We start from the raw sequence: 15,507 nt of genomic DNA on the forward strand, positions 1-15,507 counted from the left end.
ACCAGTGACATCTAGAGGTCAGCTGCAATTATAGCAGCAATGAACCTCCAAGTGATTCACACATCATTGATTCCAGTTCCAACACAAAAGCAATAAAGTCATTATTAAGCAGTTGTGTCTTCATTCTAAGAATCACTGTTCACACATTAGTGTTACTATAAAATGTTAATTGACTAATAAAATGTTAAATGTGCTGTCCTGTTATTACCTGTAATTACTTGAAACGTGTGTTTTGGAGGTGTGACTGAGTTTGTGAGAAGCTTTTATGCAATTCAGTGGAAACCACTTATGGTTATGACTTATGATTGTGATGTAACATAATATGAAAAGATTCAAATGCAACATTGTAGAGGTACTTTTGTGAATATGTGAGATTGTGCTTGTGCTACAGTGTCAAAAAAAAGTGATACTTGAGTGATGGAGAATCTTCCACTCGGATTCTCCATCACTCAAGTAGGGTTGTCGCTGTCAAAGGTCTGTAAGAACGCAATGAGGCGGGGGGAACACTGGGCATCTCGGTCTCCTTAAAAAGAACGAAGCCGCGCCAAAGTTTCGAATCAGTCACCTCACTTCCGGTGGTTCGTTGTGACGTGTGAAGCTTCAAACGTCATCGGTCATGTGATCGCGGAGATTTGATACAAGCCTCGACACAGCGCTTCGGACCAGCCTGCTTCAGGAAGAGCGACACAAGCTCCAAAGCCTCGGTATCGTTTGCCCATCCCTAATATAAATATATACACACACAGAGACATAAGTGTGTGGCTCATGAGAAGGCTGAGGGGCCACAGTGTTTTCAAAAAGTTAGTGTCAAACCTCGAACCGAGAACAGTCATAATTTAACCCCAAATGCCCATCCATTCATCTTCAACCTCTTGTCCCTGTCGGGGTCGTGGGGGGCTGGAGCTGATCCCAGCTGACATCGGGCGTGAGGCGGGGTCCACCCTGGACAGGACGCCAGTCTATCACAGGACACATAGAGACGAACAGAGACAGACAACCATTCACACCTACGGGTGATTTAGAGTCATCAATGAACCGAACACCTGCACGTCTTTGGACTGTGGGAGGAAACCGGAGAACCCGGAGAAAACCCACGCACACACGGGGACAACATGCTAACTCCACACAGAAGGGCCCCAGCCGGGATTCAAACCAGGAACCCTCTCGCTGTGAGCGACAGTGTGGGATATATACATTTTATATGATGTAGAATAAATGTGTCTATGCTACTCTGAGCGTTGAGTTCCACTGATTTATGCAGATTTATTCAAAATAGGTACATTTCATTAACTCATTTAACAAGTGGTTAAATACTAAGTTGTATAATATCAGGACCTTCTCTCTTCAGAGGAGTGCGTGGCTCTTAAAAGAGCCGTTGTGGTGTGTCCGGGTCGGGTGGTGATGGTCGGTTTAGCCGCCGAAGCCGTACAGGGTGCGGCCCTGCCTCTTCAGGGCGTACACCACGTCCATGGCGGTCACCGTCTTCCTCTTGGCGTGCTCGGTGTAGGTGACGGCGTCACGGATCACGTTCTCCAGGAACACCTTCAGCACACCGCGAGTCTCCTCGTAGATCAGGCCGGAGATACGCTTCACTCCGCCGCGGCGAGCCAGACGGCGGATGGCGGGTTTGGTGATGCCCTGGATGTTATCACGGAGGACTTTACGGTGACGCTTAGCGCCTCCTTTGCCGAGTCCTTTCCCGCCTTTTCCTCTTCCGGACATATTGCCTCAGTGGGAGTTTAGAGTTCAGTCAGAGAGAGAGGCTCAAGTGAGTCAGTGTTCAGACAGCGGCGGGCTTTAAAGAGCAGCTGCGGACGTGACTGAAGACACGCAGCAGCAGATTCCCGCTTCTTCTTCTCAAGCTCGGGACTGTGAGCAGCTTCATTTCCGGTTAGCATACGGCTCCTTCAAAGTAAAAGCAAACCACTGAAGATGTAAAAGAGGCCAGACGCCATTTTGGACTCAACAAAGAGGTTCAGCTCACTTTAAGTTGTTATTTTAAAGTGAAATTCAGGCGTAAAATCATCTCAGAGTCTTTTTCTGCACTTGAATCATTAAATAACCCACAGAGACAGTTTTTTAATGTAACAACTATTAACGTAGAAATCCAGGAGAGATGCTAACAGCCGGACGTGGCTAACAGTGGTTAGCTCGGGGCAGCACGGTGAAGGCAATCAAAGGTCTTTTTACACTTTTTAAATCAGGCCTTGAAACAAAGACAACAAGGATTCATCCTTTTAAAACTGATGTAAACAACAAAGAAGAAGAAGTTTGTCTGATTCCTGAAAAACACCTGAAAAAGGTAAAAGTGATTAACTGGAAAATTCAATTCAATTCAATTCATTTTTATTTACATTGCCAAATCATAACAAAGGTTATCTCAGGACACTTTACAGAGCAGCTAAAGACCAAACTCTGTGACTTATATAAAGATAGATTATCTAGAAGCTTTGAGAGAAAAATGAAACTGAAACAGATAAAAGCATAAATAAATAAACCTCATCACCATTTTCTTATTTCTTAAAAACTTCAAATAAAGTGGATTTTGCTCATTGAGAGTAAGTTTGTCTGTTTTTTAACTATGGAGGAATTAAATGATGCAACAATAAATACTGTTTTGCAAAAGTGTGGTAGCCTGATGAATAAAAAATATTGGATTTACATTTTTTTTAGATCAAATTGAACGTTTAAACAAAATTCCATGAAGTATTTTGTATTTACCCAGATTTAAATAAATATATAAAACATAATACAATTAATAAGAGTAATCTTCAAAAGAACATTGCTGGAGATGATAAAATAAAAGCTTAACACCAACTACACAGGGTTTGAAAGACAATTCAACTCATTAATACCATCAGATCTTGCCATCTCACTTAATTTCAAGCCTTTAAGGATTTATTAATAAAATAGCTTAATTGAATTTTACAATTTTACAAGTTATGAACTATGAAGAGATAGAAAAGAAACAGAGTACATATTACAGAAAATACAGGTGCAAAAATAGTGCAAATAATGATTCCATAGGGTTTCCAGCACCTGAACAAACCCTGTAAATGTGATTTAATTATCTCTAACAACAGAACATGGAGGTAAATGTGATGGTTCATTAATTCTTTAGTGTTAATTTACTAATATTATATTAAACATGTGCAGTGGAGGATTTGGCCCTTGTAGAGGAGGTGTGTGGCTCTTAAAAGAGCCGTTGTTGGTGCAGTTGAAGCCGGTTCCGGGTGTTTACTTCTTCGCCGCCTTCTCGGTCTTCTTGGGCAGCAGCACCGCCTGGATGTTGGGCAGCACGCCGCCCTGAGCGATGGTCACTCCGCCCAGCAGCTTGTTGAGCTCCTCGTCGTTGCGGACCGCCAGCTGCAGGTGCCGGGGGATGATCCTGGTCTTCTTGTTGTCTCTGGCGGCGTTTCCAGCCAGCTCCAGGATCTCAGCGGTCAGGTACTCCAGCACCGCCGCCAGGTAGACGGGGGCACCGGCACCGACTCGCTGGGCGTAGTTGCCCTTCCTCAGGAGCCTGTGGACACGGCCCACCGGGAACTGGAGCCCGGCCCTGGAGGAGCGGGTCTTCGCCTTGGCTCTGACTTTCCCGCCGGATTTACCTCTGCCTGACATGGTTACAACAGTTTCTGTTGAGATGCTGATGTGGAATAGTCTGTACCCGCCGGATCCGTGACTATATAGAACTCAGCGGCCTCGCGCTGCTCGCTCATTGGTGGGCAAGAGCGGGAATCTCATCGTCCAATCAGAAACGCGCATGCACATAACCGTTGGGTTCACTCTGCTTCCGCCCGCAGACGGAAGGGTTAACAAAATAAAACATCACAGCGACTTTAACGTTAAAATAAGAATATGAATTAAAACAGAAACATCTTTAACAGTATTTATGATTTAGAAGAGTCAAATGTTTAAATAGGTTCAATATCAGTCCAGTCATTTAAAGACAAGATAGGGGGCTTTCTTTAAAAATAGAAAAAAGTTAAATTACTAATTAAAAGACAAAGAATAGTTCAAAAAATACTGTCAAGTCATTTTATGGAAAAATATTTATGATTTATGAAAAAATATGATTCATACTAGGGAATAAACTTTATTCTGATGTTCTGACAAAATCAATAATGTGTGAGAAACAGAAATAAAGAAACTTTTACACATAAATAAAATCTTTCTCCTGTGAAACTAGACAAACTTTAAATTTATCAAGTGCCATTTAAATTCAATATTAAATAATTATCATTATATAATAAAACTGATCTGAAAGAAATAAACTGGTATAAAATCCCCTAAAATATATGAATTAATACATCACTTAAAAACGTAATTTACTAAATAATCATAATAATAATTTTAATAAATTTCATAAAAAATGTAAATAAAAAAGTGCAAAAAATAATTAACTAAATTATAATAATAATAATATTATGTTGTTTGTATCTGTGTATTTATATCTGTAGTGACTGTTAATATTAAATAAATGTATAAATAAATATATAATTATGTAATAAAACTTATCTGAAAGAAATAAACTAGTATAAAATCCCCTAAAATATTTATATAAATACATTAATTAAATTAAATTATTCCTTTGAAAAACGTAATTCACTACATAAAAGTAATAATAATAATAATAATCTTATGTTGTACTTATATAATTATTTATTTATTCATACATTTATTTAATATTAACAGTCAAAACAAATATAAATACACAGATAACTATAAAATAAATTATTATTATTATTAATGTTGTTATTATTTTATATTATATATGAAATGTGCCGCAATAGAAACAAATAAGATGCGTCTGAGTAAAAAGAGTTTCTTTATTTACACACACACACACACACACACAAACACAAACACACACACACACACGCACACACACACACACACATACACACACACACACACACACACACACACACACACACACACACACACACACACACACACATACACACACATACACACACACACACACACACACACACACACACACACACACACACACACACACACACACACACACACACATACACACACAGACATACACGCACACACACACACGCACACACACAAACACACACACAGACACGCACACACACACACACACACACACACACACACACAGACATACACGCACACACACACACACGCACACACACAAACACAGACACACACACACGCACACACAAACACAGACACACACACACACACACACACACACACAGATGTCAGAGCGAGGGGTCCTGAGCAGTCGGGGGTTCGGTGCCTTGCTCAACAGCACCTCTGCAGTGCCCAGGAGATGAACTGGCACCTCTCCAGCCACCAGTCCACGCTCCATTCATGGTCCACACAGGGACTCGAACCAGCGACCCTCCTACCTAATAGTAGATTACAGAAGTATCATAAAGTATAATGAAGTATATTATAGTAATATAATATTACAGTAACAGTAGCAGCAGAGTGATGGAGGCCCCGGGAGGTCAGAGGTATAATAGAGTATAATGAAGTATAATATAATATAATAATAGAGTATATTATAGTAATAATAAAGTATATTATAGTAATATAATATTACAGTAACAGTAGCAGCAGAGTGATGGAGGCCCCGGGAGGTCAGAGGTTTAATAGAGTATAATAAAGTATAATATAGTATAATAATAGAGTATAATAGAGTATATTATAGTAATAATATAGTAATATAATATTACAGTAACAGAGTGATGGAGGCCCCGGGAGGTCAGAGGTTTAATAGAGTATAATATAATATAATAATAAAGTATATTATAGTAATATTATAGTAATATAATAGTACAGTAGAGACAGTAACAGAGTGATGGAGGCCCCGGGAGGTCAGAGGTTTAATAGAGTATAATAAAGTATAATATAATATAATATAATATAATATAATATAATAATAGAGTATAATAATAAAGTATATTATAGTAATAATATAGTAATATTACAGTAACAGAGTGATGGAGGCCCCGGGAGGTCAGAGGTTTAATAGAGTATAATATAATATAATAATAGAGTATAATAGAGTATATTATAGTAATATAATAGTAATATAATAGTAAAGTACAGCAGAGTGATGGAGGCCCCGGGAGGTCAGAGGTTTCCCAGCAGCCTCGCTGATTGGCGAAGAGATGACGGCCATCTTGGATTGTAGCGGTGAAGAAAGCTTGATGCGGTAAGCTGCTTCTTCTTCTTTTATCTTTTATTCCTTTAATTCACTTTATCCACAAACTCTCACCTCAGTCCCGGGAAAGTGTAAAACGCCCCGCTGCCGTGGAGGTCCCCGCGGGGCCGGTGTGTGGCCGGGACCGGGAGAAACGGGACTTTAAACACCCGGTTTCGCTTCTTTCTGTTGTTGTTTTGGGGAACTAACCGACGGAGGCTCAGCGGGCCCAAAACCCCTTAGCTCTCATGCTAGCGACCCCATGCATTCCAATGGAGCATCTGTTAGCTTTCGTGCACTACTCGGCTAGCACTTAGCTCCTGAAACAACTGTAATAAAACCCTCATACTAGCTGTTATTTATATCATACTAATAAAAGGAGAAGTTAAGTCATAATAAGGACTTGTATTTGTACCAAACGCTTGTTTTTAAATTAAAAATTAATTCAATTAAAACGGGATTAATGGAGGGAAGCTAACGTTAGCTTAGCCGACTAGCCTTTAGCGACCCTGCTGCACATTTGGAAGAAGAAGTGTGAAGTTTGCAAAGTGCTTTAGTGTTGAAGGTGCTTTGTGACCGTGCACGCAGCGGGATGCACGCGGTAATAACCACGGTAAAGCCCGGTATCAGCGGGGAACGGCTCCGGTAAGAGGCTGCACTGATGCTACACCGTGGGCTAACCGCTGCACACCAGTGCACTTCTGCAGTTATGATTTATTTTACAGGCTCTTCTCAGGGCTGGGGATTAATTTCAATAAATATATATGTGTGTAAATATTAGAGTAGAGCTTTTATATTTATTTCTACATTTTATTTCAACCACATTTATTTATTTATGGTTTATTTCATACGGACTGTGGAGGCTTAACGTGACTTAAGTCTCTTAAATGAAGAAAATAATAAATAAATGCATGAATAAAGTAATAAATAATATAATAAATACATGAATAAATTAAGTAATAAATTAAATAATAAATAAATGCATAAACAAAATAATAAATGCATGAATACTGTAATACATAAAATCATAATTAACTGTATGAATAAAATAATAAATCATATAATAAATTAAGTATTAAATTAAAGAATAAATAAATGCAAACATAAAAGACTAAATGCTTTATATTAATTTCTACATTTTTGTGCATCAATACGTTAATGTGGAAGGAGGTCGCATTTATTTATTTGTTTATTTTTTCATTTATTTATTTATGGTTTATTTTAAAGGACTATGGAGAAGCTAAACATGACTTTTATCTGCAATACTGTACTTTTATTTTATTTTATTGTTGTTCATATTTTGTATTTTATATTTTATCTTATTTTTAGTATTTCTGAGTGCTCTGTGCCGCTGCTACGATGACCTCATTTCCCCTCGGGGATAAATAAAGTTATCTATCTAAGTCTCAATAAACAAAAGAATAAATAAATGCAAAAATAAAATAATAAATGCTTTTCATTCATTTCTACATTTTTGTTAAACTAAATGTATTTATTTATGTTTTATTTGTTGGGGACTGGAGAAGCTAAACATGACTTAAGTCTCAATGAATAAATTAATAAAATAATAAATAAGTCATAAAATCACGGTTAATAGTGTAAAATAGAGTAAAGTAGCGCGCGACTGCAATTTTCATCCACTGAATTTTTTTTCAGACGTGTCTACATTTGATTTATGATTTACTTTGATTTATTATTGTTTTTCATTGTTAATTCACTTACATGAGCTACAATACGTTAAATGCGTTCAAATGTGTTTAATTAAACGGCACCATAACAGCATACATAGTTAGAATTTAACATACGTGTTAAAAGTTGGATTTTAAAACTATTTATTAACATAATAATCATTTAAAAATTGCTATTCAGATGTTTAATAATCTGGAATTATTAAAATAGAAAATATGTAGAAACTATTTAAACCTATTCTCAGTATTTTTACAAATGTTATTGCAAAGTTTGATTTTATTTAAAGTAAAGATGCACAAAACTCATCATCGCTTTGTGCATCGAAGGCATGAAACCTGTGAAAAAACACTTTGCGATTGTTGTTTTGTGCATAATTTGATTTATTTGCTTTGTTTTTTGAACTTTCCCTGCGACGATGTCAGCGTAGAAACCTGCAGGTGAAAGTTTAGGGTTTCATCTTTAACGACTAAATCTCTGCAGGTGTGACGGATGTTTCCCCGTGTCTGCTTCCTCCTCAGGTGACACGCGGTATGTTTGGTGCTAACCGGAAGAAGTTTATGGAGGGAGGGGTAGAGAGCGACTACGCGGACGACTCCAGCCTCTACTACACCCAACAGTCCATGTTCCCTCCGCACCGGCCCGACAAAGACGTGAGCGCACGCTTAAACGTTTCCCTTCAGGGCTTTTTTACAACAAAGACTGTTTGATGCTTTTATTTCTATTTACCACGAGAACCAGGGTTCACACGGGTCGAATTTAAGGTTTTTAAGCCTTGAAAAGTGTTTTTATTTTGAATAAAGTGTTTAAACCTTCTGTTCAGTCGATGATCTAAGAGAGAAAAGCAGATCTGCGTATTTTATTTTTAGTCATTTAGCATCTTTTTGTGCTGGTTTTGCATCTATTTTTAGTCATTTTGCATCTTTTTGTGCTGGTTTTGCATCTATTTTTAGTCATTTTGCATCTTTTTGTGCTGGTTTTGCATCTATTTTTAGTCATTTTGCATCTTTTTGTGCTGGTTTTGCATCTATTTTTAGTCATTTTGCATCTTTTTGTGGTGGTTTTGCATCTATTTTTAGTCATTTTGCATCTTTTTGTGGTGGTTTTGCATCTATTTTTAGTCATTTTGCATCTTTTTGTGCTGGTTTTGCATCTATTTTTAGTCATTTTGCATCTTTTTGTGGTACTGAGGTTTGTTCTGGATACAAATATGGAGTTCACCACAGCTGTAAGCTGCTTGAAAGGTGCTTTGTTTTGTGTGTAGGGACTCTTCTCATGCTGCTGCAGAGGTTTGCTGTTATTTTCAGCAGCATTAGTGGTTAAAAAAGACCTTTGAATGCCTTCACCTTGCTGCCCCGAGCTAATCACTGTTAGCCACGTCCGGCTGTTAGCATCTCTCCTGGATTTCTCTGTTTAAAAACTCTCTCATGGATTATTGGATGAGTGTAAAGTGCAAGAACCCTGATTTTTCTTCATGTTTAACTAAAGCTGCTGTTTGTGTTTCCTGTCTCCAGATGTTGGCGTCGTCCTCTGCGTCCTCGACGGGTCAGCTGTCGCAGCTCGGAGCCAGTTTATACGGCCCACAGAGTAAGAAGAACACACTCGACAGTTATTACGTTACTCTCCTTTAAAAAGCACGAGGAGACGAGTGATGTGATTCTCCTCAGCGTTTGTTTACATTAGTCACAATGTTCATCACGTTCACGGGTCGTTCACACAGTTACTGAACACTAACGCTCATGAGATGAGGTGAGAACACAGAAACGCCTGAAACACTCACAGCTGCTGTTGTAATGTCTGTCTGTCTGTCTGTCTGTCTGTCTCTCTCTGCAGGTGCTCTGGGGTTTCCCATGCGCGGTATGAACAGCAGCGCGGCGCCTCAGTTAAGTCGAAGTGGGTTGAACCAGTCGGCCAACCAGCTCCCCAGTCACGCCAGTACGCCCAACGCGGGCACGATGCACACGCCTCCCTCACCGAGCAGGTACGACACACACCCAGGGGCGCGTCTGCTCCCGCTTTCTGTTTTTAAACCAAACCATCAGAAAACCCCATTTAGTGCATTAAAGAGTCATTTTGCATCTTTTTGTGCTGGTTTTGCATCTGTTTTTAGTCATTTTGCATCTTTTTGTGCTGGTTTTGCATCTATTTTTAGTCATTTTGCATCTTTTTGTGTTTATTTTGCATCTATTTTTACGCTTCCTGTTTGTTTGTCTCTCCTCTTGCTGCAGGGGCATCCTGCCGATGAGCACCCGGAGCGTCCTCAACCACAACCAGCAGGTGGGGGGTCCGACGGGGCAGTCGGGCGGGATGGGGGGCGTGGGAGTGGAGCGGGGAGTCGGCGTCGGAGGAGGGAGGAGCAGCAGCATGGACAGTCCCAGCCGGTCGTCGCCCAGCATCATCGGCATGCCCAAACAGCAGCAGGCGCGGCAGCCGTTCACCATCAACAGGTGACGCTCTGCACTTAAACGTGCGGCTCACGTCTTTACACGTGCGGTCGCATCAGTCAGTCACTGTTTATCACCTCAAAATAAAACACAGTGAGACTCATTTATAAAGTGTTGAGCAGTATTTTGTTCCTTTGTCTACATTGAGAACTCGTTTTGGATCAAAATTTGAAAGTAATTTGTGATGTTTTGTGCGTTTATTTGTGTTTTCTTTAATATCTGCGACACAGTTTCAACACTTTTGTGAATAATCATGGTTTAGATTCACACAGTGGCACCTTTGTAGCGCCTGTTGTGTCTCTGACGGTGTTCCTGTGTGTGTGTGTGTTTGTGTGTCAGTATGTCAGGGTTCGGTGTCAACAGGAATCCAGGCTACAACATGAACAACTCCTTATCCAACAACATCTTCAACGGCACAGGTGCAGAACAGCAGCACCGGTGACAGAGACGTCATCGTTACCACAACGTCACTTTGTTGTCGGTTGTTATAAAGTGTGTGTGTGTCTGTGTGTCTGTGTGTGTGTGTCTGTGTCTGTGTGTGTGTGTGTGTGTGTGTGTTCTGTGCAGACGGCAGCGAGAATGTGACGGGGTTGGATCTGTCAGACTTCCCAGCGTTAGCAGACGGCCCTCGGAGGGACAGAGGTTCAAATCCCACGCCGCTGCTCAACCCGCTGGCCGGTCGGGCGCCCTACGGTGAGAGACGTGTGTGCGTGCGTGTGTGTGTGTCTCTGTGTGTGTGTGTGTGGGCCATAAACACACATATATTCAGGATAAATAAACTAATAAATATAAATAAATGCTTAAAATACTTATTTTATATTTTGTTCCTTTTCTTTTATATTTTCACATTAATTTTCTAATTCTTTCACAGGTGTTTTGTGTTTTTCTGGCACTTCTTTGACTCCATATTAATGAAAAACCTAAATATGTATAAAAATATTTGAATTTTGAACTTTTCAGTTGTGGAAATATATAAAAAAATTAACATATTTAATCACAAAATGCCTCATTTGCATATTTAAACAACACATATCAGGACACTAGCAACATAATAAACATTAGTCTTGATGTCAGTGATGAACGGGGGAAGTTTGACGGTTTAAATGATGTAAACGTTATAATCGTTAACCCTGCGGCTCCATGTTCCCAGTTGGCATGGTAACCAAGCCGTCCAGTGAGCAGTCGCAGGACTTCTCCATCCACAACGAAGACTTCCCGGCGCTCCCGGGGCCCAACTACCAAACGAAAGACCCCAGCAGCACCAGCGAAGACAGCAAAACGGTCCGACGCTCTTCCTCCTCCTCCACACACACACACACACACACACACACATATACTTTATTTTTAATGTTTACTTCTGTGTTAGTGGAGCAGATCTGTGCGTTTTACGACTTAAGCGCCTATTTTTGCAGCGTTTAATCTTCATATTTGGTGAAATAGTTGCTAAATGTTCCTGTTTTTACGTCAGACTTCACAGGAAGTCGTCCTACGGTTTAATTTCCCAAGCGGACGCAACTTTTATCCGACCTCTGGTGACCTTGAGAGGTCATCGCCGCGTGTTTTTCCTTGTCTCTGTCTCCGTTATAACGATGTTTAACTTTGCGCAGTTTGTGTTTTCGTCCTAATCCGCTCTTAAAGTCGTGACGCCCTTTCAAAGTGCTGTTTCCTGGTCCGACCCTCGTGTTCCTGCATCAGATTTATTCTGACTTTATCAAGTTTGAATCATTTTATTGAACAAAAACATGAATGATGAGTAAAAGATTCGTCCCGTTCATTCACATAAATTCTTGTTGATTCCCTTATGTTGCTGTTTATGCTTGTGATGCAGGAATAGAACGATATTCTCAAGTGTTCTTGCATCAAATCTGGTTGATTTAGTCCAGATTATGCCAAATATATATTTTCCCAAAACTAGATTTAAAATCCCTGTTAAAGAGCAAACCTTCAGTTTTATTAATTCCTACAAATTCCCATTTATTCCCATAAATTCCTGTTAATTCCTTTAATTTTCCGTCAAGTAGATTCATATAAATTCCCATTAATTCCCAAAAATTCCCATTAATTCTCATTTATTCCTATAAATTCCTGTTAATTCCCTTGAAAATCTGAAAGTGAATATTTCCGTCCTTTCGTTATAAAACGCTCATAAACTCCAGTTATTCCTATAAATTCCCGTTTATCCTGTTTGTAAAGTTGTAAATCCCTGTATTTTAGCCCGACCTGTATAAAAGCGGTGCAGCGGTCGGACGTGCGTGTGCTCCGCGCTGGTGTTCCGGTGCTTGCGTTGTAAACCGCGCTGGTGTTTCGGTGCTTGCATTGTAAACCGCGCTGGTGTTCCGGTGCTTGCGTTGTAAACCGCGCTGGTGTTCGGGTGCTTGCGTTGTAAACCGCGCTGGTGTTCGGGTGCTTGCGTTGTAAACCGCGCTGGTGTTTCTGTGCTTGCGTTGTAAACCGCGCTGGTGTTTCTGTGCTTGCGTTGTAAACCGCGCTGGTGTTCGGGTGCTTGCGTTGTAAAGCGCGCTGGTGTTCCGGTGCTTGCGTTGTAAACCGCGCTGGTGTTCGGGTGCTTGCGTTGTAAAGCGCGCTGGTGTTCGGGTGCTTGCGTTGTAAAGCGCGCTGGTGTTCCGGTGCTTGCGTTGTAAACCACGCTGGTGTTCCAGTGCTTGCGTTGTAAACCACGCTGGTGTTCCGGTGCTTGCGTTGTAAACCACGCTGGTGTTCCGGTGCTTGCGTTGTAAACCACGCTGGTGTTCCGGTGCTTGCGTTGTAAACCGCGCTGGTGTTCCGGTGCTTGCGTTGTAAACCGCGCTGGTGTTTCGGTGCTTGCGTTCCGGTGCTTGCGTTGTAAACCGCGCTGGTGTTCGGGTGCTTGCGTTGTAAACCGCGCTGGTGTTCGGGTGCTTGCGTTGTAAGCCGCGCTGGTGTTCCGGTGCTTGCGTTGTAAAGCGCGCTGGTGTTTCCGGTGCTTGCGTTGTAAAGCGCGCTGGTGTTCCGGTGCTTGCGTTGTAAAGCGCGCTGGTGTTCCGGTGCTTGCGTTGTAAAGCGCGCTGGTGCTCCGGTGCTTGCGTTGTAAACCGCGCTGGTGCTCCGGTGCTTGCGTTGTAAACCGCGCTGGTGCTCCGGTGCTTGCGTTGTAAAGCGCGCTGGTGTTCCGGTGCTTGCGTTGTAAAGCGCGCTGGTGTTCCGGTGCTTGCGTTGTAAACCGCGCTGGTGCTCCGGTGCTTGCGTTGTAAAGCGCAGCCTCTGCAGATCTGCTCCGCCTGCTGTTCTTTGCGGATGTTTGTCCTGTGACTGAAATGCTGACGTGTCCTCTCCTCACTTGTGCAGCGCGCTCACGTCCTGACTCGTCCCATTTTTTCGGACTGTTTTTTTCCTCCGTTTTTGTCCAATCAGAATCTGAACTCATCGGGAAAGCCCGCCTCTAACTCGGACGGCCCAAAGTTCCCCGGCGACAAGAGCTCGGCGCCTAGCAACAACAACCAGCAGAAGAAAGGGATTCAGGTGCTCCCTGACGGTGAGGACGCCACGGTGCAGACATGACCATGAAGCCAGCGCTCAGTCTGAAACCCTAAACCTTCCTGTTGTTGTTGTTGTTGTTGTTGTGGTTGTTGTCGTCGTCTCAGGGCGGGTGACCAACATCCCCATCGGCATGGTAACGGACCAGTTTGGGATGATCGGCTTGCTGACGTTCATCCGGGCGGCGGAGACGGACCCCGGGATGGTCCACCTGGCGCTGGGCTCCGACCTCACCACGCTGGGCCTCAACCTCAACTCACCAGAGTACGAACACACACACACACACACACACAGAGTTTAAGGTACATTCACGCTATAGTTGAGGGTTAAAATTAAAAAAGCTCGGTCGCTAAAATTAACATAAGTCGTTGAAACGGTGTCTGTGTCACGGCAACGGTGACGGTAACCATAGTAACACCAGGACGGAGCCTTTTTAAATGCGTGTGTATGTTTGTAATTAACCTTGAATCTGAAGTTATCCCGTCACGTCTGCACGCTCCGGTTTCATGTTGTTATTCGTGTTTCATGCGGAGACTCTGCGCTCGAACGAAGAACGTCACTTTAATTGAATGCCATAGTTCAGCTAGATTAATCTATCTTTGGAGGTCTCACGTACACACGCGGACTTCAGACACACAGCTTGTAACGTGCAAAAATGGCGTGTGTGAAGAATTGTGACCTGTTGACCTGCGCCTCAAAGAATCGGGATCGAGAATCATTTAGAACAGGAACCAAAATAGAGAACGGCGCCCAACGCTACTTCCTGTGGACTCGTAACGTCACATTTGTGTTTTTCTGTGTGTTTCTAACCATTAAACTTGCAGCTGCATTGAGTCAGGGACGTTTTTCTGTGTGTGACGCTGTGTGTGACGCTGTGTGTGACGCTGTGTGTGACTCTGTGTGTGTGTGACTCTGTGTGTGTGACGCTGTGTGTGTGTGTGTGTGTGACGCTGTGTGTGACTCTGTGTGTGACTCTGTGTGTGACGCTGTATGTGACTCTGTGTGTGACGCTGTGTGTGACTCTGTGTGTGACGCTGTGTGTGACGTGTGTGGCGTTGTGTGTGACGCTGTGTGTGACGTTGTGTGTGACGCTGTGTGTGACGCTGTGTGTGTGTGACTCTGTGTGTGACGCTGCGTGTGACTCTGTGTGTGACGCTGCGTATGTGACGCTGTGTGTGTGTGTGACCCTGTGTGTGACTCTATGTGTGGTGCTGTATGTGACTCTGTGTGTGACGCTGTGTGTGACGCTGTGTGTGACTCTGTGTGTGGTGCTGTATGTGACTCTGTGTGTGACGCTGTGTGTGTGTGTGTGTGTGTGTCTCGCAGGAATCTCTATCCTAAGTTTGCGTCTCCGTGGGCGTCGGCTCCGTGTCGACCGCAGGACATCGGTGAGTTCACACTTTTATGTTCCACCCTTGTTCTTGACGTCTTCACTCAGCGGTTGTTGGATTTTCACGTCTCCTCCTCTTCCTCTTCCTCTTCCTGCAGACTTCCACGTGCCCTCAGAGTATTTAACCAACATCCACATAAGGGACAAGGTACGAACAGGGACGACGTTACTTTGACTCTGCTCTCAGAGACGCAGATTCGACGCTAACGCTAACGCTAACTGTCCGTGTGCTCGGTTTCTCCAGTTAGCAGCTATCAAGTTGTCGCGGTATGGAGAAGATC

General features: G+C 42.2%; 3 protein-coding genes across 3 annotated transcripts in view; 1 reads left to right on the forward strand and 2 right to left on the reverse strand.

Moving 5' to 3' along the window:
- Window positions 1-1,355: 1,355 nt before the first annotated feature.
- On the reverse strand, window positions 1,356-1,722 carry LOC310962466 (histone H4; the record flags this gene model as incomplete). Its single annotated transcript, XM_083934938.1, has 1 exon — window positions 1,356-1,722. The coding sequence occupies one exon, from the start codon at window positions 1,720-1,722 to the stop codon at window positions 1,411-1,413; it is 312 nt and encodes a 103-aa protein (XP_083791064.1). The 3' UTR covers window positions 1,356-1,410.
- A 1,515-nt stretch (window positions 1,723-3,237) lies between these two features.
- Window positions 3,238-3,621, reverse strand: LOC310962699 (histone H2A-like; the record flags this gene model as incomplete). The annotated part of the gene is made up of 1 exon (XM_083935233.1): window positions 3,238-3,621. The coding sequence occupies one exon, from the start codon at window positions 3,619-3,621 to the stop codon at window positions 3,238-3,240; it is 384 nt and encodes a 127-aa protein (XP_083791359.1).
- A 2,541-nt stretch (window positions 3,622-6,162) lies between these two features.
- Window positions 6,163-15,507, forward strand: part of LOC310962540 (CCR4-NOT transcription complex subunit 2-like) — a gene marked incomplete at its 3' end in the record, with an annotated part of 9,833 nt that continues 488 nt past the window's right edge. The window contains exons 1-13 of the mRNA XM_083935045.1: window positions 6,163-6,202; window positions 8,398-8,529; window positions 9,391-9,463; window positions 9,710-9,857; window positions 10,105-10,323; window positions 10,660-10,739; window positions 10,888-11,013; window positions 11,471-11,601; window positions 13,714-13,834; window positions 13,944-14,100; window positions 15,163-15,224; window positions 15,325-15,374; window positions 15,471-15,506. Coding sequence (XP_083791171.1) covers window positions 8,410-8,529; window positions 9,391-9,463; window positions 9,710-9,857; window positions 10,105-10,323; window positions 10,660-10,739; window positions 10,888-11,013; window positions 11,471-11,601; window positions 13,714-13,834; window positions 13,944-14,100; window positions 15,163-15,224; window positions 15,325-15,374; window positions 15,471-15,506 — 1,323 coding nt within the window. The 5' untranslated portion in view covers window positions 6,163-6,202; window positions 8,398-8,409. The remainder of the gene's footprint in view (window positions 6,203-8,397; window positions 8,530-9,390; window positions 9,464-9,709; window positions 9,858-10,104; window positions 10,324-10,659; window positions 10,740-10,887; window positions 11,014-11,470; window positions 11,602-13,713; window positions 13,835-13,943; window positions 14,101-15,162; window positions 15,225-15,324; window positions 15,375-15,470; window position 15,507) is intronic.

This window comes from Echiichthys vipera (assembly GCF_963691815.1).
Source record: "Echiichthys vipera genome assembly, chromosome: 20".
Classification (NCBI taxonomy): domain Eukaryota; kingdom Metazoa; phylum Chordata; class Actinopteri; order Perciformes; family Trachinidae; genus Echiichthys; species Echiichthys vipera.